Raw genomic sequence first — 23,839 nt, 5'->3', positions numbered from 1 at the left:
GGGGGGCACTGCCATGGATGGGATGTGCCTGCTGTGATTTCAGGATCTGATATAGCTTTTCCTGATTGACTGTTGCCTATAAATATTGTTAGCCCACCACCACCCTAGAAAAGAACGCAAGGCAGGATTGGTGGAAACATAACATTCTCCACCCACAACTACTGCCTCTCGGAGATTTCAATCCTTATCTACACAAGTTCTTAACTTGCTTTATAATATAACAACTGTGAATATATGATAATAAGAAAATGATTACTAATTAAGAACACATCAAATCATATTTTAATGTCCCTTGCTATTATATATAATACATATATCTCCATCACACACACATGCGCGCGTGCACATATAACCGTAAGTTAGATAGTTGGTGAGTTCTTTTTTAATACTTTCAGCATACAATTCAACACTATATTTTAAAACAATGAGAAAAGAGCAGATTCTGGCCAGAAAAAGAAGAGCAGATGAGAGATCACTAGGATCCTGGGGCCATCTAGCTTTCTTGTTTGAATGGAAGACAAGAAAACCGCAAAACATAAGAGCCTTTCAAAAGTGAACCTAAGAGGATAAAACTCTTTCCCTTGATTTCAAACCACTAATGCCTTGTGGGCACTGCAAGTAGGGTTAATGGCTCCTAGCACTAAATATTCCTTTGGAGATCCCGATTAGGGGGTCCCATGGCTTCGTCGTGCAAGGCTTACCTGACCAGTGCACTACTCAAATGATTGGTATTCGTGGCATATGCATCAACGGCAGCGATACACGACAACGAATTGTCAAACGGCTGAGATTGTAACAATCATGACACTGACTATATATAGTTTCTCAACATACTTTACTATATCAACCCTTTTCTCAAGTAATAAACAATGGCAGCCGCTTCCTAAAAGCTTGTTCAGAGATTCTCCATGTTTTCTCTTCTTTGAACTCTCTACAGTGCACAGTCAATAAAACAAAAGATACCCACAACTTGAAAACTCTTAATTAGTCAATTTGTGGTTAGTTAAACAAGAATATTATCACCATCAACTTATAATATCTTAATCAAAACTTCATTTTCAACACAATTAGTTGGCTCTTAGCCTTTTACTAGAACACAAGCTGAGCAAGGAAAGAGAGCTATGGAGAAGCCACTAGGCCATTGTAGTATTGCTTTGCATATATTACATACTTATCACCACCACTACACTATCGAGTCTTGCTCTTTTAAAAGCCTTAATTTGCTTACAATTATCATTAAAGTGTTTCCAACGTATCCTATCTTGTCAATCACCATGTTAGATATACGATCCTTCCCTTGTAAAAGCATGCATACAATAAAAACCTGAAAAGTAAAGGTTGTTGAGAAAATGCATGAACATTGTTTGATAGAGGTTCCCAATCCCAGATATTGGGACCCCTATCAGATGTTCAATGTCCCTCTTTCTGTGAGTATTTAACCAAAATAAAGCAGAAACTGAAAACAATAGTTCTTCTGATGGGAATTATCGGAGTAGTTGTAATAATCCTGATATCCTATGTACCTGAAAAAGGACCACTTTCATACTGCTCTGGTAAGGCTATAACTTTGAGTTGAGCTTGGAAGTGCAAATGACATGGTAAAATGGTCCATCAAACGTAACAATGACAAAATGAGCTTTATTATGTTATGGGGACGCATAATTTCCGTAGAAGCAACTACTTCCTACCCTAATACATATGAAATAGCATGCACCTTTTGAATTTCTATTTTCATATAGGAAAGCACTATTGACTTCCAAGGTAATGAAAACCAAACAAGTCAGAATGCTTTTTTTCTGAAAAAGGGTAGCCTTGTCCCACTTCAATTTGGTCTTGGCTGTGCGTTGTACATTATATGATCCGCTACATTCAGAGAAAGCAGGGAGCATTAGTTGAATGATCCAACGGTCGAGATGCATGCTTGACATATCAATGGAATTTATAACCATTGAGTTAAAGGTAAATTCAAGAAGCTTAGAAGTATCTATTAGCAACTCCCATAATCGGGATAAGCACCAGTCAAAATCATTGCTGCTCTGTGTGTTTCCCAGTGCTCCTTTTATTAACCCCGTCATTTCTCCCTTCCTTAGCCCTGTAAACTTGCTGTTCTCCTCCTCTCTCCTTCCCTCTCTCTGCTTTGCCTCCCTACTGCAAATGTCTCAAGTCTCAATAAAATCTCCAAAACACTGTGCTAAGCAAGGACTTAACTTCGACAAACTCTACAAAAAGCTTTTTTTTGCCTTCTCAGGAATCTTTACCACTCTTCTCTTACTAATACTGATGATCTGGCTTATCCTGCGACCTGCCAAGCCTGAGTTCACTCTCAAAGAGGCTGATATCTACCAACTCAGCCTCTCTGGTCCTAACCTTCTCAACTCCTCTATCCAACTCACCCTACTTTCTAAGAACCCAAATCAAAAGGTCAGCATTTACTACGACGAGTTACAAGTTTATGCTGCCTACAAGGGTCAACAGATAACTGTTGATACCTTCGTTCCCCCATTCTACCAAGAACATCAGGATAGCAATCTATTAACAGCATCTTTGGTAGGAACTGGATTACCTGTGGCTCCATCCTTCAATTACGAAGTGGGGCGTGATCGAACTGCTGGAAAACTAGTTCTAAATCTAAAGGTGAATGGAAGAATCAGGTGGAAGGTCGGGATTTGGGTTTCTGGGCGATACAGAATTAATGTTAATTGCCTTGCTGTTATGGCTCTTGGACCTCCTCTCCCAACAGGACCTTTGAGTTCAAGGCAAGGGGCTACATGTTCCACCACTGTCTGAATAAGATCCGCCAGGCAACAAACTAAGCTGCTTGTGAGTTACTTCGCACTACCTGCTACGTTAATTAAGTTCGAGTTCTAAATGTTTTTGCTTCTCCTCCTAAGTGGTGTAAATTAATTATAGTACATGATAAGACTAAAGTTAAGATGATAGTGTCACTGAAAGTTTGTGGATTATGCACTTTATCTTTCATCATTGCAACTTCGATGTCGCTTAGCATGTGACGGTTGAGAGTGAAAAAGCAGAATTCCAGAGATTCTTTTAAGGTGGTTTTTTATGGATTGAAGAGAGTTTTGAGGGGTTCTTGTTTCAACTTTGCTTCTTTGCATGTCCTCTGAGCACAAAGAAACGGCGAGAGAATGATAGAGATGAGAATCTTAGGAGAAAAGGAGATAAAAGGCGGGAAATTTACACTCTACCTTTTTGCTAAGAACGAAATATCCACGTCAATCCCTCAGCTTTAATACTCACAAGATAACATTATTCTAGCCACAATTACTGGGTCCCTGTGGCCATTAGATTTCTGGAATCTTTTCTCGAATTCACTTTCTTTTCTCTGGATTTCAACCATACTTATGTTGTGGAATTGGATCTGTATGCTAATGAATATACTAAAGAACATACTAATTCCAGGAAATGGAATTTGGTGTCTCTAAAAGAGCTTGAAAACACTATATTTAATCAAACACATCTGATGCTACGAGTGAAGATTGAATTCAAGAAACCGATATTTCTTTCCCTTCTTATCCCAGCTATCCTCTCCCCACTCCCCTTGTCAATGTAAAACAAAAATCATTCAACTATCCAAGGTAAAATTGTAAACCAAAGCTAAAATATGTTTCACACCAGAGGCCAAACTTTTGCATATAAAGACAGGAATATACTAATATAAATTCTTCCATCATGGAAGGACAAGGGTTTAAAGGAAGCACATACATGTGCCACCAACTTTAATAATGCAATTCTTTTTTCTTTCTTTTTTCCCCATTTCGTACCTTTTATTGGCAGGTCAAAACATCACAGCCAAATATAAGCCAACTATCAAGCACTCAATGCCATTTTGTGACTAATAATAAGTGATGTTGTGGCGAAATAAAAATGTGATACAGACAAAGATAGCTCCACCGCTATTTTTCTTAGAAAATATAAAATTTAAAGAAACAAGAAACATCTATTGCCACAATTTTTCAAAAGTGATCAACATTTTCAAGATCTCAAAAGCTAGCTACTTTCAACATTAAACCTTGAGAAGTTGCTTTAACCAGGTTAAGAGCCGTTTGACTCTGCAGTTGCAACTGTGTTTTTATTTAAAATGCAGTTGCAGCTATTTAGTTAGAAAAAATAAAAATATATTATTTACTGGATCCTATATTTTTTCTACTTTGAAAATGCAGAATTTAAAAAGCAATAATTACTTGTTTTTTTTCATTGTTCACGCAATTGCACTAAACGCAATTACACTGTTCAATGCAATTACATGAACAATGCATAGTGGTGCACTGTTTCACTTTAAAATAGTGAATAGTGCAATTCTCTTGCACTGAACACTGTTCACTGCGTGGATACTTTATATATATATATATATATAGATTATTAATTTTTTTAATTGTTTTTGTTAAAAAAAATTAGTTTAGAGTGAATTTTATTAATGATAATATTTTATTTAATTTTATTATACGTTAAAAAATTATAAAAATTGTAGTTCTTGTCGGATGTATATAATAACAATAGTTAAATCCATAATATTAAATTAAAAATTATCAATATTAATATATATTTTTTAAAATTATTTTATAACCTCAATTTTAAAAGCATTTTTAACCAAACATATTAAACTATTTTTTCTTGAACCTCAATTTCAACCACAGTTTTAACCAAACACCTATTTTTTCAAATCAACCTCAACTAAAAGTATCTTTTATAAAATAATTTTTTTCAAACCACAACCACAACAGCTAACACAGTACCGAACACACCCTAAATGCAGCACAAGCTCAGCTAAGGGGAACGGAGGCAAACATGAAGCAAGCACTACTGTTAAATGCGGTTGATAAGCCTTTCAGCTCAAAATATGGCATCTATTCCAAATTAAAGCACTTTAGGACGACACCAAACAAACATTCATATTCCTTATTCTTTGAAAATCCTTCCAACCCATCAACATATTTAAAAACTCAGGATCAAAAGCAACTTAAAATACCAACTCCACACCCCTCTATAGCCAAACTTTCAATTTTGTTCCTAATTCTCAAGCAGCAGCAGCACCACCACCACCACCACCACCAAACTGGTAAATCATCTCCACCAAAACCAATTGAATAAAACAAAAAATTACACTTCATGGTGGTTGGCAAAGAAATTCCATGGTTAGTGTCCTACCATTTTGGGGTTCTCCATAGCATAAACATACAATCAAAATGAGAAATTGAGGGAGGAAGAAATATGGAAGCAATATCCAGGTGGAGAGATAGATAAAAGAGATGGAACGGATTGTGCTGGAGAGAGAGGACATGAGACGCAGATACAGTATCTTGGGGTCAAATTTTCATAGATATATTCAAGTGTTGTTTTTTCCAAACACATCTACTTTGCTAGTTGAACTCACTTGAAATTCGATTAAACTGAATTTTATGGCATAAGCTTTCCTTCCAAACAGACTTGAAAACTAAGTTAACAGCACATGCAGGTATGTCTGCTGGTGCCCCAATGGGGGGGAGGGGGGGGCAGGACCTAAACAGCAAAAAAGAGGTTTTCTACCAATACTCCATTTATTCAGATGTCCTGAAAACAAATGAAAGTGTTTTCTTTACATAATGTTGTGCTTGGAAATGACTAAATTTTAGCTTTTATAAAGGCTCAGCTATAAAAAATAAAATGAGCAAGCATGTGGTCACACTCACACATGTATCATTCCTTTCCATATGTTTGTTCGGCTGTAAAAGGTATAGGGGAATCCCTTTGAAGAAGCAAATTCTCACAGTTTTAGGTGTTGAGGAGAGAAACACCATGCAGGAAGCTGGCCTGGTTTTTGTCAACGATACAGCAATTGTTGCATTGGGGCATGCACATCCAACTCCACAGTACTCTTATGGACTGAACGCTCTCACCACAGGAAGGGGCAATTCCTAGCTATTAAAAGCTTGCTGTGTTAATTGGTTAGCCCTGCAACTACAACAGCCAAAGTTTGACACTCAAAATTTCCATCCAGAACCCCGCCACCATCACTCAATTACAAGCCTAAATCTTGCTAACATCACTCAAAAACAAAGAGCCTCAACTCATTCTATAGTTGCAAGGCTATAATCACCAAAGGGTACATAACCAAAGGACCGCCAAAACCTGAATTGAAACTAAAGCATAGAGCTTGTAAAGCAATTACTACTATAAGGTTCTGAAATTATAAATTGATAAGAAGAATGATGCTAAAACTATCAATCTCAACAACATGAACCAATAAAAAAAATATTCACATAAATTCAAAATGAATCTTGTAATATCTGATATTCACATCAATCCCGTAAACTAAATAATACCAATACTTCATAAAAAACTAAGACTAGTATAATATTGCTATTCATCATCTCATTTGTCTCAAAACAACATGATCGACAATAAGAACCATTATCGGATCGTGTTCAAAAAATAACAAGTTGACCTCAATTGCCATTCAAAAACTAAAACTGATAATCCATCAAGAATGAACTGAATCAGAACTAACCCATTTCCAAAAATGCTTCTTAACAGACACAGCTTTCTCAGCAACCCTCTTCTCCTCCGAATCAGGATACTCTTCAGCCTCTTCAGTACAAAACTCTCCATCAGGCAATCCATTCACTTCTACATCCGCTGAATACAACACATACCGTGCCGGCAAGCCCGGATAGGACATTGAATTTCTCTCCTCAACTTTCTCTTTGTAAGAACCATTCACAATATTAATACTAACTTCATTACCATCCTTCAAGATTGAACCGAGTTCTTCATTTATAGCACGAAAGATTGCATCTTTAAAAGACTCGTTAGGCTTCATTTTCTCTGATAAAGGTCTACACCTATTTCTAAAACTGCCATCGGATAATTCTTGATGGGATTCAATCAAAGTTTGATTCTTGTTGATGATTTTAACAGTAACTACATTAACTGTGCGAATTGGAGGAGTAGAGTCAGCTAAAAAGGTCTCACCTTGAGAGATTTCGAGCCAGAGATTGTGGATATTTTTGGTGCCTGGTTTGATACCCCATGAGGCAAAGGAGTCCGATGGTAGGCGAGGTTTGAGCCAATCAGAGAGAGATTGTGGGGTAGAGAAATGGTGGCTGTTTTTCGTCTTTCTAGAGACAGACATGGAGGGAATTTTCAGGAATCTACGAGGGCTTGATGGGAAGGAGAGAAAAGGGAGTTTGGGGAAGTGGGGTTTGGGGAAGGAGGTTAAGGTGGTGGTGGAGGAGGAGGAGGAGGAGAAGAGGAAGAGAATGGAGAGTGCTGTGAGGAAGAGGTCAGGGAAGGTAGTGGTGGGTTTGGGGGTTATGTGTATTTGGTGCGGTGGTGGAGGTGGAGGGGGTGGTGACATGACAATTATGATGCTTGTGTTGTGTTGTGTTGTGTTGTGGTGCGCAAGGTAATTAGCAGCGTTTAGTTTTTGTAAGAGATTGGGTTTTTGAGATTAGGTCCCCTGCGAGAAGGGAGAAGGAAAGAGGAGTTCGTGTGTAAGAAACGGCGAGAAGCAGAGGATTGGATTTGAGCAGAGGGCTGCTTTGAGTTTCGGATCAGATAATATCCCTTCGTTGGCTTCTTGGTTGATGATGCCCTCCGGTGTCAACGGGTCCGCCACTTCGTACATATCATCATAAATTATTTTTTAAAATATTTTTTTTATTTTTAAAAATTTACTTTAAATTTCTTCACTTTGGTATCGCAGTAGCTTGGCTTAAAAAGTAAATTTAAAAACAAATACAGTTAGTTATAATTAATTGGATTTAAATATTTATTTAATAAAATTATAATTAAAGCTTATAAGCAGCAAAAATCATATATAAGATATTTGAATAAAATTGTGATTAAATTAATTTAGGTAATGATATTACTAAAAAGAACATGTAATTATTTTTTCATTTTTAATTATATTAATTTGCATTTTATTAACATTAATTTTTATAAATAACCACACCAATTACAACTTCTTCTTTTTATTATTGTCTCTAATGATCAGATCTAGTTTCTTTATTTTATACCTTTCTTTACAGACGGTGGAAAACGAGGAGGGCAGATTTTCATGGGAACCCTAAACAGATATTAGAACTTGCTCACTTAGGGTGAGAACATAAGTAGGGGGGGGTGGGGGTGGGGGGCAGTACTGTCACATGCGCGCATAAAGAAGATACACAGCAAGTCATTATGTCTGGTAACGGGGTTACGACTGTATTTTTGTTAAAAATATGTTTGGTAAAGAAAAATATATAGTTTATTATGAATGGATCCTACGTGTTTTTATATCTGACATGCAGTATTCATGCTAATTATATTGTTTGTTTAAGAGTGAAAGTAGTATAAATAATATAAATTAATATTCTATTTATTTGAAAAACAATAAACAATCTAATTTACATCTATTATTACGTGAATATTTTTTCAATGTTTTGATTTTTTTAACCGTTTTTTTTTAAATTGTAATGTGAATAATATTTTTTAAAAAAACTAGTATAAAATGAATTAAATTTACTCGTACTATAATATCAATTTTATACCCAATAATATTTTATTTAATTTTATTACACATTCAAAAAATTATAAAAACTATAGTTCTTATCGGATGAATTTTATGCATAATGAAATTATAAATAGTTTAATAGAATAATAAAAAAATATTTTATATAAAGTACAATATTTAAATTTAAAACCATCAATATTAATATATTTTTTAAAAATTATTTTAAAACCTCATTTTCAAAAGCATTCTTAACCAAACACATTAAACTATTGTTTCTTTAACCTTAATTTCAACTACATTTTTAACCAAATATATATTTTTTTCAAACCAGTCTTAAATAAAAATATTTTTTATAAAATAATTTTTTTCAAACTATAATTACAACAACAACTGCAATACCAAACATAATCTAAAGATTCTCAAAATGCATGCATATACTATCAGGCAATTAACTACATTTTTCACTTAAATTTATTTATGTGGGATCTGATTCACTAAACTCAATTTATTTGAAATCAAATAATTATTAATTACGGTTCACCACAAACGTAAAATTCACCGTGCCAACAAATACTCTTAATTTATTTTTTATTTTAATTTTGATTTTGATAATTTAAATTTTAATTATTTATTTTAAATCCTATTGTATTATTGATTTTTTTATTTTTATTCTTCAATATTTAATTTATTAAAGATTAATATTTACAGTTTTTTATATATAATATTTGTGGTCTAATAGCTCAGATTACAAGTTTAAAAAGTTAACGTGAATTATCATTTTTGTTTTTGACTTATTTTATTTTTTAATTTCATCATTTAATATTTTTTAAAAATAATTTTATAGGTTTTTTTTATTTTTTTATCAAGTTATTTCATTTTTATTATTTGAACCATAGTTTATTTTTTATATTTCAATTAATATCCCTTTCCTGCAAGTTTTTATTTTGCTTATTTAGATTTTTTTAATAGAGATTTTTTTTAATTATGTATGTATTTATTTTTTAAATATAGTATTCTAATTTATTTATTTTTTATATTTTATACAAATAAAATTTATTTTTTAAAAATACTCCTTATATAATATTTATAATATATATAGCTTTGCTTAAATATTTTGTTTTCGTTTTATTTTATTCAATTAATTTAATATTTATATCTATTTTTATTATTTTTTATTGAATAAAAAAATAATTTCAATAAATATATACAATAAAAAAAATAGCTAAATGTTCTATACCATAGTATGTATTTAATTATACGTTTTTTTTTAATTTTTTAGTAATTATTAATTATTAATTATGTATATAAATAATTCTTAAATTATTTAATTGAAAAACTGTATAAAATTTTTAATTTATAATTTTTTATATAAGACAACAAGTTGAAAAAAACCTGTATACGCATCCCGCGGTAACACGCCGACCAAATAGCTAGTAAGAGCATCCAAGGACTCCTCAGCTATGATAGCCAGCAGGTAGAAATTTTTGCAGAGCACCAAATAGCTCGCCATTTTAGATTTGTGAACAGAACTCGCAGTATAGCGAGTACTGTAGCACTCTCCAATTTACAGCTCTAGACGAGAGTGAAGGCGGGTAAGAGCATCCACGCTCATGCTACCCAAACTTAATCCTTAGCTATAATAGCTACTAGCTAGTATGAGTGAAAAAAAGAATCGCATTGTTACTCTCTATTTGGCTACCTATTCTAACACTATGAACAGTACTCTCTATATGTAGCGAGTATTGTAGCACTCCTCGGTTGGTAGCGAGAAAGAAGGTGATCGCGGGAAAGGAAAGAGCGGAGGAAGGGGTTGTGCTTCTAGTTTCTGTTTCGGTTGCTGCTCAGTCTATGGTGGTGGCTGAAATGTTATGGTGTTGTGTGGGATGAGTTGGAGCTATTCGGGTTGGGTGATTTGCATGTGATTTTGATTTTTTTTTCTTTGGACTCTTCAATTGTGTTTTTGGCTTTTAAACTTTGAAAGATTTCCTTTAATATTTCTGTTTTTGCATTTGTAGATCTTGATGCTGAATCACGCATTCTAGATTTAGAGAGAGAGAGAGAGAGGGAGAGAGAGAGAGAAAGCGATTAGCAGCAGCAATGGAGGTGGAATTGAAAGAGATGCTTAACGATCTTGATTATTTGAAGAATCACTTTCAAATCCTTCAAACCTTGCTTCTTCAATTCATAAGGTAATGGGATTGCATGTATTCTTTTCTCTACTCAAGATAAATGTGTTTGGTAATATTGTTTTTTGAAGTCATATGAAAAATCATGTTTGTGCTCGTTATTTCGAAAAACTTGTGAAGGTGTTGGGTAATCGCCTGTCCCTAGTGATTCTTTTGTACTGCTATATTTTTTGTTCCCCGGTAATTCATTCATCAATGCTAACCAATCAATGTTTTATTTAGTTGGATATGTGATAAACTTAGTTTCCGAGTTTGTGAGTGTGCAAGTGAAAATATCTTTTTGTCATGTATGTTGCAAGCAATAAGATTCGAGGGAGATGTTTGCAAAAGAGGAGATGCAATTTGGGTGTTTGAATCTACTGTCGAACATTTTGGTAGGCTTGACATTCTTGTAAATGTTGCAACCAGCAATTTTCTTATCATGAACACAGGAGATGGATTGAAGAGCCAACAAAAAGAGTTTAAGGAATGGCAATTTATTTCGTTGTTTGGATGGTGCTCATTCTGAACATGTTTTTAAAGAAGATTTTATGTAAATAATAATCACTAATCATTTCAAAAAATAATAAAAAATATTCATGACTCTATTTTGAAGAGCATGAATGTGATATCATTTTTTAGCTAGCTAGCTAAAATAGCTTTTTAGCTCTTTTTTAGCTAAAACTTGGGTAAAATGTAGAGAGCATGGTTCCAGATGCTCTAAAAGGGTTGACAGTATCATACCAGGGTTTCTTTCTTGATTTGAGCCCCCCTCCTCATTTCTCCTCTTCCATACTTTGTTCTTTGTTGGCTCAGAAGGAGCGACAAATAGATCTAGATGGTTGGCACAGATCCATCTCTCTCTATGTTTTTTTGAAGAAAAGATGGTGTGAATTGATTTTGAGAGAGAGACTCTCCAGCCTCTTCTAAAGTCCAAGGTGTCGAAGTTCAATTCTTTCTCTCAAAACTTGATTGTGTTCAAGGTTGTTGTATATGAGCAGACAAAAAGGGTTTTTTGGAGCTAGATTTGGTTATGGGGGGAAATGGGTAGAAGAACATATTTACTTTGGGTTCATTTCTATAATGCTGTGAAAAAACCGGGGATTGAAGTTTTCGATACCATCCCACAATAATCAATTATTATGATCTTGAATTGAATTACAAAGAGAAACGTGCAATTCTTGCTCTGATGTGTGAACCATGCTGTTGTTCTATACAAGGAAATATATGCAAGTCTGAGTTTAAGTCTGAATTACAAAGTTTGAGCAAATACTAGGGTGTGGGTGTTCCTCTTAGAGTGTGCGTTTCTTCTAATGTAAATCTTTAGAGGACAGCCCTGTTTCCCATAATGTTCATTGGTTTCTCAAGCTATCTGTTCTCAAGCGGTGATTTTACTAAAAGCACAGCTGATTTAGTAAAACTGGAAAGATAGTTTTCCTAAGCCTATGCTGTGAGGCGACGAATTATAAATTTTTTTCATCTGGTGCTTACCCAGACACAAAAATTTCCAACGTAGAAATGTGGTTAGCATTTTTTGAATCTTTGAAATTTGATGATTGGCTTTTGAATGCTTTAATGGGACATTGATGTCCAGTCTTAATTTTGTGTGAGATCTTAATATATACGAGGCGATATGTCCCAATTTCTCTTGTTTTTGGTGATTGCTCTGAAGAATGTGAATGTCGCCCCTTCATAAGTTACATTGGCTTGTTTCCTTGTTTGTGTAATCCATGAAGGTTAACTAAATTTTTTGCATCCTGTGATTTCTATATAAACAATTCCTTTTGTTTTTTTTTTTGTGAGCAGCTTGCCCTGTTTGTCTGCAGAGGAGAAGTTTTTTTTTAAAAAAAGTGAATTTTATGGAAAGTGAATTTTGAGAAAGTATTTTTAAATATTTGATAGTATAATAAAAAATAAAGCAGATATTTTTCAGTGTTCGGTAGTGTTTGTTTATATTATGAAAAATAAACTGGAAAATAATTTATTAATGAATTATTTTTTTAATTTATCTAATATATAAAAAATATTAAATATAAATATTTAATCACTTACAATAAAAAAATAAAATCTAAAAAGTGTAATGATAAATTTTTTTATTATATCTTATATTTATATATAGCTTATTTTATAAAATATAACTATATGTCATATAATATTATAGAGATATAACCTTGTGAAATTTTTTATAAATAAAACCTATTAATTTTTTTTTAATTTTAAAAATTTAAAATATGTTTTTTTCCATATGAAGAAAGCTAAATTAGTTTATGGTTTTAAGATTTTTTAACCAAGTAAGAGTTAGATATTTGAGTTTTTTGGTATGAAGATTTTTTTAAAAGATTAATAAATATAAAAATATTTTGATAGATTTTTTGGATAAAGATTGCTTCTTCTTCTTTTTTTTTATGGGTATAGGTAATTAATTAAAAATTAAATTTTATAATTTTTTTTAAATAAAATATTTTTATTTATCTTTATGTCTTCTCTTTTCGTGAGTCATGACCCAGAATAATGGCAAAAAAAAACAACATTGAAAAACCTTCCAAAAATCAAGATTCCAGCCAAGACCCACCATTACAAGCAGCTACTTCTCTTCAAGCTAGGAACTCAAGAAAGAAAAGCAAGGAACAATCAGAGAATCCAAGAGAAGAAAAAGCTGCCCTACAGCACTCGACAAGTTTGAAGAATTTACTCCACCGAACTTTTCCTTCACTTTTGACACCCAATTCAGCACCTATTCTTAAAAATTCACACCCAAATTCTTCTTAAAAATTCACACCCAAATTCGAATCTTTCAACTTGGTGCCATCAACCAAAGAAGGATTGTTTTCATCAGAGCTTAGAAAACAAAGAAGGTCATCAAGAAGATAAGTAGTAGGTAGGGGTTAATAAAGAAAGAGTAGTCGGTGTTAGCACATTGAAGAGGTCCATTGATGGGATTAGAGAAAAGAAGTGAGAGACTAGAGAATAATTTGGGATTTGTGTATGTTTTGTTAATAAAAAGAAAAGAAAGTGTTTTTCTTAGAATAAGGAAAGGAAAACACTTTTTTGTTATAAAGTTTTTTGTTTTTATTTTTTTTATGTTGACCAAACATCACTAGGGAAAATAATTTTCAAAAATTTATTTTTCTGGAGACAAAAAAGGCATTGGTCTCGAACTTTTGCATAGAACATAGGAAAAGTGAGGCACAACTGCGATGCTGGGCTGTGCTTTGTCATAGTGGATGAATCACTGTACTATATAGGAGAGAAAGTATTACATATGCCTGCCTATCCACGAATCATGCCAAATCATGAGCAGCTGCAAAGAACTTTTGTCTATTTCCTTGTGGTGATGGAATTGTTTTTACAAAAGTTTAGCATGTTGGATCTATACCATGAGCAATATAATATCCTTTCATGTAGTTATGTCTATTTGATGAATAGTTAACACATAGAATGCATCTTTTTGCTAGTTCAGAAAAGATAAGGTGGGATCAGATCCAAAGGAAGCATGCCATATCTTAAGATCATATGAAGCCACGACTTATAGAATAACTGTTGGATCATGGACATGACTTGAGTACATACCACCATGCTGTACATTTTTCCATTTCCAATGCATGCAATCAATGCTGCCCAGCATCTACCTATCATTACTGTTCAGTGACCTCACGTACTCCTGCCTGCTTCAAATATTGCAGCAACTGCCTTCACAAAATGCTCAAGGATTCTCATTGTTGCTACCATCTTTTGGAAGGACGATAATTTGAGGAATTCACAAGCATCCCTTCTTTGAACAAAGTATGGATCATATGCTTTTACCGCATATGTTTAATCCATAAAAAAAAAAATGTTGTGATGTTCAAGCATTATATGACCTTCAAGTCTCTGGCGAGGATTGGAAGGACCGTGTTGTCGTGATAATCATCTCTCGCTAGCTCGTTGTTTGTTGCTTCAAATAATTCTAGATCATGAAAAAACATCCCGAGTTAGAAGTTCTTAAAAGCCTTAAAGATTGGATGAACAAAAAATATCTATAAAAATATATAGTTGGGGTGGAGAAAGTGAGAAAAATGATGAATGAAAATAAAAGTTTGTGGTTTTTTGCAAGTAAAAATATATAGCCGTTGTTAAGAGCATAATTGTTGAAAATATAATTATTAAAATATAGTCATTAAGAATATTAGAATATAGTACTTGAATTTTAAGAATAATAATTATTAATTGATTTAAAAAATAATAATAAAATATTCATGATCTTTAATTTTTTTAAAAATATAAGTATGATAATATTTTCTATTTTAAAATATTCATAATATTTCAAAAATAATAAAAGTTATTTTAGCTAAAATTTAGAGAGTAAGGGTGGGGATGCTATGTGGCAGAAAGTTTGGCAGCAGGCAGCAACCAGATTATCTAACTAACTAGCTAACGAGTTAGGTAGAAAGCCGCGTGATCCAACCCTCTCCCACGTAGCTTGCTCCGCAATTCGGTTCAGTTGAAGGAGTCTGAACTGTTGAATTTTCACCTTCTCCCCCATTGCTCCTTGAAAATTCACAAATCCCATCTTCACAACCAAGAGAAACCCAATACCCTGTTGACCGCAACGCCAAAACACCCCAAGAAAACACAGAGATCCAATCTATTGCATGAACGATGGAGAACTCAGCCCAAGAATCCCACCTAAGATCAGAAAACACCATAACCTATGAATCTCCATACCCTATCTATGCCATGGCAATCTCTTCGACCCCATCTCGCACAAACCAGTACCAACGCATTGCCTTGGGCAGCTTCACTGAAGACTACAACAACCGCATAGACATTGTCTCTTTTGACCCTGAAACCCGCTCCGTCAAAACCCATCAAAATCTCTCCCTTGAACACCCTTATCCACCCACCAAGCTCATGTTCAGCCCTTCCTCTCTTCACAAGTCCAATGACCTTTTAGCCTCTTCTGGTGACTATCTTCGCTTATGGGAAGTTAGAGAGTCTGCTTCTATTGAGCCTGTTTTTGTGCTTAACAATAGTAAGACAGGTGAGTTTTGTGCTCCTTTAACTTCTTTTGATTGGAATGACATTGAACCTAAAAGAATTGGTACTTGTAGTATTGATACAACTTGTACGATTTGGGATATTGAAAAGGGTGCTGTTGAAACACAACTTATAGCTCATGATAAGGAAGTTTATGATATTGCTTGGGGTGAAGCAAGGGTTTTTGCTTCAGTTTCAGCTGATGGGTCAGTTAGGATTTTTGATTTAAGAGACAAGGAACATTCTACTATTATATATGAGAGTCCTAGACCTGATACACCCTTGTTGAGATTGGCTTGGAACAAACAGGATTTGAGGTATATGGCCACCACTTTGATGGATAGCAATAAAGTTGTGATCTTGGATATTAGGTCCCCAACAATACCTGTTGCGGAGTTGGAGAGGCATCGTTCGAGTGTGAATGCTATTGCTTGGGCTCCGCAGAGTTGTTGCCATATTTGTTCTGCTGGTGATGATTCACAGGCTCTTATTTGGGAGTTGCCAACTATGGCTGGACCTAATGGGATTGATCCAATGTCCATGTGCTCTGCTGCTTCTGAAATTAACCAGCTTCAATGGTCTGCTGCACTGCCTGATTGGATTGCTATCGCGTTTTCAAATAAAATGCAGCTTTTAAAAGTTTGAGGTGAATCAATATCAATGTTTGTTTTTATTTTATCTTTGATGCTAATTTTCTTGTATTGACTTCAATGTTAAATTGTAGTGTTATGGACACTTGAGCGTGTTTCTAGTTAACAATTGAATTGCTCCTTACAAAACTACAAAGTACCCTCTTTTATGCCTGTCTACCATTTTAGTTCATGTATGCTATTTCACAGTTTGGTATAATTGTAATTTACCTTGTGCAATATTATTACTGCAATCCATGCTGTTCGGAGTTGGATGTGCAAATTTTGCATCTTTCGGTACTTGCCCCCCCTAGCTTCTCTCAGATTCGAGGCTACTTTCAGGTTCTTAGTTTTCAGTCTGTTTTGGGTTTTAGGCATTTTGCACAGCTCTAGGACTTTCATTCTCAAATGTTTGCTCGGTTGTCCATGTTCTCTTTGCTCTATAGCCTCACCTGCAATTTTCCCTTGACATTGTTGTTGAATGGCTTGGTCACGATCCAGTATCTGGTCGGGTAATATTTATGGCCATAATGCATGCACCTCCTTCAACAAAAGTCACCCTTTCGAGTCTGGTTCTTCTTTTAGTTTTGGGGACAGATTGATTGCTAGTGATGAAGGATGAGCAGCGGTGGCTCCTGAATGGCCTTCTCATATTTGTGTCAAATCAGATTCCCATTTATTTTTGTAGCGTATAAATTCAAGCAGATTTTAATTTCTTTGTGGTTCATTATGGAGAGTTTTGAACATCAATGATTCCCTTCTTCAATCAGGTCAGGTTCGTGGACCTATCTTCCTTGCTATGCTGATGCAAAGCTTATTGTTGTGTTCTGGGTTTTGTGGTTTATAACAATTACATAGGCCCTGGTTTTTAGCACTTCGTTCGTACTTCACCATTCACTCAAAACTTTTACATCTCATGTAAAATTCGGCAACTGTTATCATAGAAAGTAGGGGTGAAATGTTTTATCACTGTAAAGGTTACCTTTGGCTGCCCTGCTAACTTTCCTCCCTAGATGTTAAGGATCTTCTGTTCCCACTTGAAAGAGCATAGCATACCACGTTTGGAATATTCAAAAGCCATAATTTTGATTTCAATACTGAGGCTCAGTGAAAGTCTGATTTATGGAAAACTTCCACGGCAGTGATCATTCATTGATGCACTTCAGTTTCTTTACGAGGATGAATCTACAACAGAATTTGAAGTCGATGCCTGGATCTCCTAGCGTTGTAGTTTCTGCTGCCAGTTGTGATCCATTTTTTATTCGAGTGTGTAACTGGAGATTGAAAATGGTTATTTCAAGCGTAGTCGGGGGAACCTTTTCCAGTAGAAAAGGGCTTTGTGTGGTCATGCAATTCCAGTTGACTGGATTTATTGCCTGATGGGTTCCTTTTAAATGGTGAGAAAAATGCTGGATAGCATACAGGAGTGGAGGAGACTTCCAGTGCTCAAATGACCATGGAGGGGGATTAAATCCTGCAATGCAGCACGCCATTATATGCTGCAAGTCTTGCCTTGTGAAGTCCCAAGCAACAAGCCCAAGTCCAGATGGTAAAGCCACAGAAGAGTTCATCTGCAATAGAAAAACCCTTTTCTAAGCAGAAAAACCTATCGACAACATCTTGCCCAACCAATTGGACTATTGGAGGATTGATAAAAGAAAGAAGGCCCATTCTCTTTGGCAATAATCAATTATATCTTTGCAGTGGCGGTCTAAGTAATTCCCTGCAATACTTAATAATCATCTTACCTCGGGGGTTTTTTTTTAATATATATTTATTAAATTAAATTTTTTTATTTTTAATTAAATTAAACTTAATGATCTTACATGTTTTATATTGATATTTAATTTAACATGTTGAGCTTCTTAGTTTAATTTAAATTTATAATTTAATGAATTATAAATTTAAAAAATTAATTTCAGTTTACAAAATTCATTTGAGCTTGCTTGATTTTTTTTATTGGGGTTTCATCCACTAACATTATATTAGTTTTTATCTATTCGTTTTGTAAGTAATTTTTCCTGTGGTTTTGTAAGTTACAATTGGATTTTTTTCCTTATTTTTATTGAATCTAGCTTTTTTTTTAAAAAAATATTTTTTAATTAAATTAAATTAATTATGTGAGAGTAAATATAAGATGCATGATTCATGGTTTTTTATTTTTATTTACTTTTTCGGGTCATTGTTCTACAACGCATGTATTTTTTTTCAATTACCAAAATCTTAGATTTTTCAAACTCCTTTCAAAACATTAATAACACATTAGTATTAACATTTTTTTTTTATTGGAAAAAATTAACACGACGTGCAAGTAGCGTGAACCATTTATGTAGCTAGTTGGATATATTTGAAGATGCCGATTCTGATGAAGACATCCAAGTTCCGTGAATGCTTTTTGGTCACCAAGTTTTGCTTCCATATGCCATGTCCTGGCAAAACTATATGGTAGAGATTGATTGACTTCAAGTTGGATGAGGGTGACAATACATGAGTAGAGGACACGTCCTGGCAATTAAATTAATCAGCTTTCTTGAATTGGTGTGGAAAATGACCGGATGCTTGATATAGAGTTTCATATTATGATCTAATGTATTATTATTATTATTATTATTTGTTTGGGATCGAGCATCGATGAGGATGAGGTTGCGGTTGCGGTTATATTTCTAAATAAAAAATATTATTAAATATTTTAGTTCGGGAACGCGAGTACAACCGTAATTACCGTTGGAACCTTAATTGAATAAATTGGAACAATGGATGATAAAGTTAAATGGAGGGAAGGAAAGAAAGTGACATTAGTGATATAAATTAACTATGATAACCATAAGATAGGCAGTGATTGTTAAGTAGGCGGCATGGCTATGAGAAATGAAGAGAAGTCACATGGAGCAGGCCACCACCACATTTTCAAGGCAGATATATATGGGGGGGAGGGGAGGGGAGGGGACCTTAGGCAGGGTTCTATTAATATATTTTTCAAACAATAGCCAGCTGGTGGCGCTTTGGTCTTTCTTTCTTTCTTTTTTGCTCTCTACGGACTTACCAAGGCTTGTGTCATGGAGATGAGGTCATGTGCTTGCCTCCATCATGATGCACTAAATCTTTATCACATGCTTGGCTTTAACTTAACCACAATTAATTAGGTGGTTGAATTTAACGTTGAGACATGTATTTTAATTTATCAGTGCTTTGAGTTTGTTTTTCCTAGAATACTAGTTGATTATTTAAAATTTATATAATTAATCAAAATACATATAAGTTGATTTAGAATATTATTATTATTAATTTTTTTTAAAAATTATACATCTATTCTTAATAATTAATTGAGTTGTCGCTTCCGAGCAACATTAGAAGGCAACCAAGATGGTGGAGTGATTCCGTGTTTAAGTCAATTAATGCTTCAATCATATTCAAGTAAAGAAAGACTTGATGCATTCTTCAAAGCCATCCTTTTATATATATATATATATATATATAAAGAAAAGAAAGAGAGGATAAGCTCCGAGTCCAAACGAGGCCTATGAACCGTGAAAGGGCAATTCAATAAAAAAAAAAAAAGATTAAAGGTGCAAATTCCTTAATTAGAGGCTGCTTGAACTTGGGGGTGGAGTTTTTGGACATTAACGGTGTAAAATTATTTGCCATGGAGTTGGATTCCACGTAGATTATTCCTTGAAAATCTTGGATTTTCACGTGTTTCAGCAGATGGGAGCACAGTCACCAACGAAGCACGAACATGGGTGCAAGATATGAACTCGATACGATGCAATATAATGATATAATTAAAGGCTTATAAAATCTTAGTATATGAGGTACGCTGTTCCTTTTCCAATTATATCATATTTTAAAAAGCTAGAAACAACAATTAAAAAATCAATATAACTAGTGATAATGTATAATCAATTAAATCAAGGAAAGGGGTAGACCGTTAAAATAATTTAAATCAAATACAAAAATTAGAATTCTCGACAATCTATTTATTATAAATATTTAAAAACAATCTAGATACAAACAAATTATTTATATATTAAATTGAAAATACTATATATATATATACATATATGCATGCACATGCTTGACAATTACATAAATTTGGATTTGTAATTAAAAACCAACTCATCTTGATAATTATTATGATTATATATCATCACTGGATTTGATGATATTTATTTTCTTCCATTTAAAATCAAGTTATTACTACTTATCTTCCTTTTTATTTTTTTAAAATTTATAATAAAATTATACATTTTTTTAATTTATAAATAACAATATCATATTTTTGTAATGAAAATTAGAAGAAAAAATCAAAACACTTCATTTTCATTTCTTAAATATCTCCTGTCTAATAAAAACATTATTATTTTCCATTGCTGTACTGATAAACATTATTGAAAAATAACAATTAAAAAAGCTCTATTTAGGTCAACATTTACTAATATCTCAACTTATATATATACATAAAAAGTAAAATTATATTTGAAACCATTTTTTCCCCTTCTTAAATACCTATTAATTTAAGCTTAAAAAGCATCATATATATACATACACACACACACGTAACACATTCAAACCGTGTCCTGAAAAAAATGGAAGAAAAGGCCAAAGAAACAAAAGTTCAACCGCAGATAATTAGATGTCGGCTGATTAAAAAGATGGGATTGAATGGACGCCATGAGTGAAGGAACGACCGCCGCAGTGCCGCCATATCTTTTTATTAATGGAAATGTGAACTGAAATAGAAAAGGTTTCACAATTGGCGGCGCTTCCCTCACCACCGTCAACAAATATTTGATTAACCAACCACTGATAAGAGTGTCTTTGGTACTGTAGTTGCTGTGATTATAATTTTAAAAAAATTATTTTGTAAAAAATATTTTTAGTTGAGATTGGTTTGAAAAAATATATGTTTGGTTAAAATTGTGGTTAAAATTAAAGTTGAATAAAAATTAATTTAATATATTTGATTAAAAAAATATTTTTCAAATTAAATTTATAAAATAATTAATTAATTGATATATATAAAACCATTGCCTAAAGTTAATGGAACCTTTGTTCAAAAGATAAGAAAGAACCAAGAGTATAGATATATAAAAAAAAAAATAGAAAAGAAAAGGGGACAATACTTCAAAAAGCAAGATACTATACTATTACAAGTTAAGTCACAATAAACCCAAACAAGAAAAGGGTAGAAATTTGAATAAACATTAACATAAGTGTCATTGGTGTGGTATGTATGATTATTCATCTCACACCAAACACATCTTATATATTTATATCAAGTTTTTTTGAAACAAAATGCAGTTCAATTATCTTGATATTAATACTTATCTTAATATTTATGATTTCTTTGAAAATCTATATAAAGCAGATAATAGGCGTAGTGGTGGAATCAATGAGGATGACTAGTATTTTTTTTTATTTATATTAGGATATTTATCTTATTATATTTTTAATAAATAATATTAATTTTATTTTAATTAAATAATAAATTTTAATTATATTTTGAATAGAGACATGACTTTTCATAAAGTAAATTAAGTCAAATGATAATTTAGCAAACTTATTTAGAAAGTATTTATCGGCCTCAACTTTTAAGAAGCTTGTCTGCAATATTTGAATGCATCATCTTAAAGATTTATCATAAGATATATACTTTTAAAATGAAGTTAATACAAAATATATTTTTTTCTCTATTGTTTAGGTTTTTTTATTGGATTTTATTTTGCAAGGTTTTAATGAGACAAATTGGTATTAAATCTTTTATTGAATTTAAAAATATTCAGAAATCACATAAAAATAATATACTTTTTTTTCTTTGTTTAGATTTTTTTTTACAAGGTTTTACTAAGATAAATTTTTAATATATAGTCATTGAGGAGATGTGTTATAAAATTTATAATTATATATATTGAATACTCATTGAAATTTCTTAGATTTTATGAATTTTAGATTTAGTCATGATACTTAAATTTTCTACTGTCTTTTAATATTTCTATTTCTTTTTTTATTAACAGACTACCTGCTTTGTATTCTAAGAATTGAAAAATATATATAAGAAAAGGTATGAGTTTTTCTTCTTAAGTTTTATTATTTTAAATATATATGTTCTTATTTATTCTTTGTTTTTTAACAAATACATCTTCTTCTTTTTTATTTATTTGATGAAAAGAGATTTCTTGAACCATTTTGGGCGGCGTCTACAACTGAAGAATTAAGATTCTGTCCCTGAAATACGCAAGAATATATGAAAGAGAAGTGGTCTGGATCGTAGAAGGCGAGTCTTAGTGGCAAGGAGAAAGATCAAATCAAGCAGTGAAGAGGAGCCATATGCATGCACGCACACTAGTGGTGCCGAGACGAACATCAAGGACACGGGAATCAAATGCATACACACTCACCAACTCCATGGTGAACCACAGCCAAACAAGCCACCGCTGTCGCTGCAACCCCACGTTAGGGCCGGCCCCGTCAAGTCATCGTACATCATCTCTCTTCCAGTTTGAGGTGCTTGTGCTCTTGGCAGCCGACCTTTTTCTCTCTTTCATCATCACACATGATATGGATATCCTCTTCATTTCCACACAAGAGAACAAAATTATTTTGTTCATTGTCAGGAATAGATAACGACACTTGTGGCTCAAACGTTGGGTGATATGCGTTCATTGGCAATGGAGGATTCTCCTTGACGCAGCGGAGGGGCATGCAAATAGCAACAGCTATCTACGGCATCTTTCTTCTTCTTTTTTTAAATAAAAAAAATAAAAATGGGACAAATGTGGGCGGAGAGGTGGGCGGTGAGAGGAGGAGCAGTGGCATCCATTAATTGCTCGGGTTGTCCCTTTAACTATTTCCAAAGATAATCATTGAGCTTGACTATGAATATATAGTTGCTCACGCACACCTGGCTTAAAATGAATTGTCACTTTGGATGAACTTATTATTGGGTGTGTATATGGTTTATGGTTTTAAAATATTTTTGAAAAAAATTAAATTTTTTTATTTAATTTAAATTAATATATTTTTAGAATTTGTAAATCATTTTGATGTACTGATATAAAAATTAATTTTTTTAAAAAATATTATTGACATGTATTTTGATATATAAAATTATTTAAAAAATAATTATAACTATATTTTTAAACAAACTATTAAATTTATATGATTTTTATGTTATAAAATATGATTGATAAATATATATTTTTTATATTTTTAAAGCTTTTTAAGTTTTGCTCAAGTTATCCTTCTGTTCTTGCTGACTTTGTAGATCACAAGTATAAAAAAAAAAATTATTTATTCAAGGCTCGATAGTAGCATAGCAATGCTTAGTGATAGAAATTATTGCAAGGTGATGAGGTTTACTGAGAACCCACCAGGATGATAATATTGTTGAAAATTTATTTTAATTAAATAAATTATAGATAAATAAAAATTAATTTTAAAAAATCTTTGGTTTTCATTCTTAAATAACAATTGATTTTCTAGATTTAATTCTTAATTTATAGTAGATAATTAAAAGTTAATAATAATAAAAATTAGTT

The 23,839-nt window shown here is 32.8% G+C and overlaps 3 protein-coding genes and 1 long non-coding RNA gene across 7 annotated transcripts; 3 read left to right on the top strand and 1 right to left on the bottom strand.

Annotated features, from left to right (window-relative positions):
- The first annotated feature begins 1,992 nt into the window (after positions 1 to 1,992).
- On the top strand, positions 1,993 to 3,100 carry LOC105110080 (protein YLS9-like). The gene has a single exon (XM_011004992.1). The coding sequence runs from the start codon at positions 2,155 to 2,157 to the stop codon at positions 2,785 to 2,787; it is 633 nt and encodes a 210-aa protein (XP_011003294.1). The 5' UTR covers positions 1,993 to 2,154; the 3' UTR covers positions 2,788 to 3,100.
- A 3,133-nt stretch (positions 3,101 to 6,233) lies between these two features.
- LOC105110079 (RING-H2 zinc finger protein) lies at positions 6,234 to 7,609 on the bottom strand. Its single transcript, XM_011004991.1, has one exon. It carries the CDS (start codon positions 7,352 to 7,354, stop codon positions 6,479 to 6,481), a length of 876 nt encoding a protein of 291 aa, XP_011003293.1. The 5' UTR covers positions 7,355 to 7,609; the 3' UTR covers positions 6,234 to 6,478.
- A 2,362-nt stretch (positions 7,610 to 9,971) lies between these two features.
- On the top strand, positions 9,972 to 11,821 carry LOC105110078 (uncharacterized). 2 transcript variants are annotated; one of them, XR_839400.1, is made up of 3 exons: positions 9,972 to 10,409; positions 10,507 to 10,680; positions 10,984 to 11,821. It is a non-coding gene; the product is annotated as an uncharacterized LOC105110078 (long non-coding RNA). The 2 variants fall into 2 exon arrangements; XR_839401.1 differs by having other exon boundaries at positions 10,977 to 11,821.
- Positions 11,822 to 15,026: 3,205 nt separating this feature from the next.
- LOC105110077 (protein TRANSPARENT TESTA GLABRA 1-like) lies at positions 15,027 to 17,461 on the top strand. 3 transcript variants are annotated; one of them, XM_011004990.1, is made up of 2 exons: positions 15,027 to 16,318; positions 17,444 to 17,461. In XM_011004990.1, the coding sequence occupies exon 1, from the start codon at positions 15,295 to 15,297 to the stop codon at positions 16,315 to 16,317; it is 1,023 nt and encodes a 340-aa protein (XP_011003292.1). In that variant the 5' UTR covers positions 15,027 to 15,294; the 3' UTR covers position 16,318; positions 17,444 to 17,461. The 3 variants fall into 3 exon arrangements, with proteins under 3 accessions (XP_011003292.1, XP_011003290.1, XP_011003289.1); XM_011004988.1 differs by lacking the exon at positions 17,444 to 17,461 and adding an exon at positions 16,899 to 17,175; XM_011004987.1 differs by lacking the exon at positions 17,444 to 17,461 and adding an exon at positions 16,676 to 16,863.
- Positions 17,462 to 23,839: the final 6,378 nt, after the last annotated feature.

The sequence above is a fragment of the Populus euphratica genome, unplaced genomic scaffold (assembly GCF_000495115.2).
Source record: "Populus euphratica unplaced genomic scaffold, PopEup_1.0 scaffold239.1, whole genome shotgun sequence".
NCBI classification, from domain to species: Eukaryota; Viridiplantae; Streptophyta; class Magnoliopsida; order Malpighiales; family Salicaceae; genus Populus; species Populus euphratica.
Note: the sequence above shows the minus strand (reverse complement) of the source record. Positions and strands in the feature narration are given on the sequence as shown.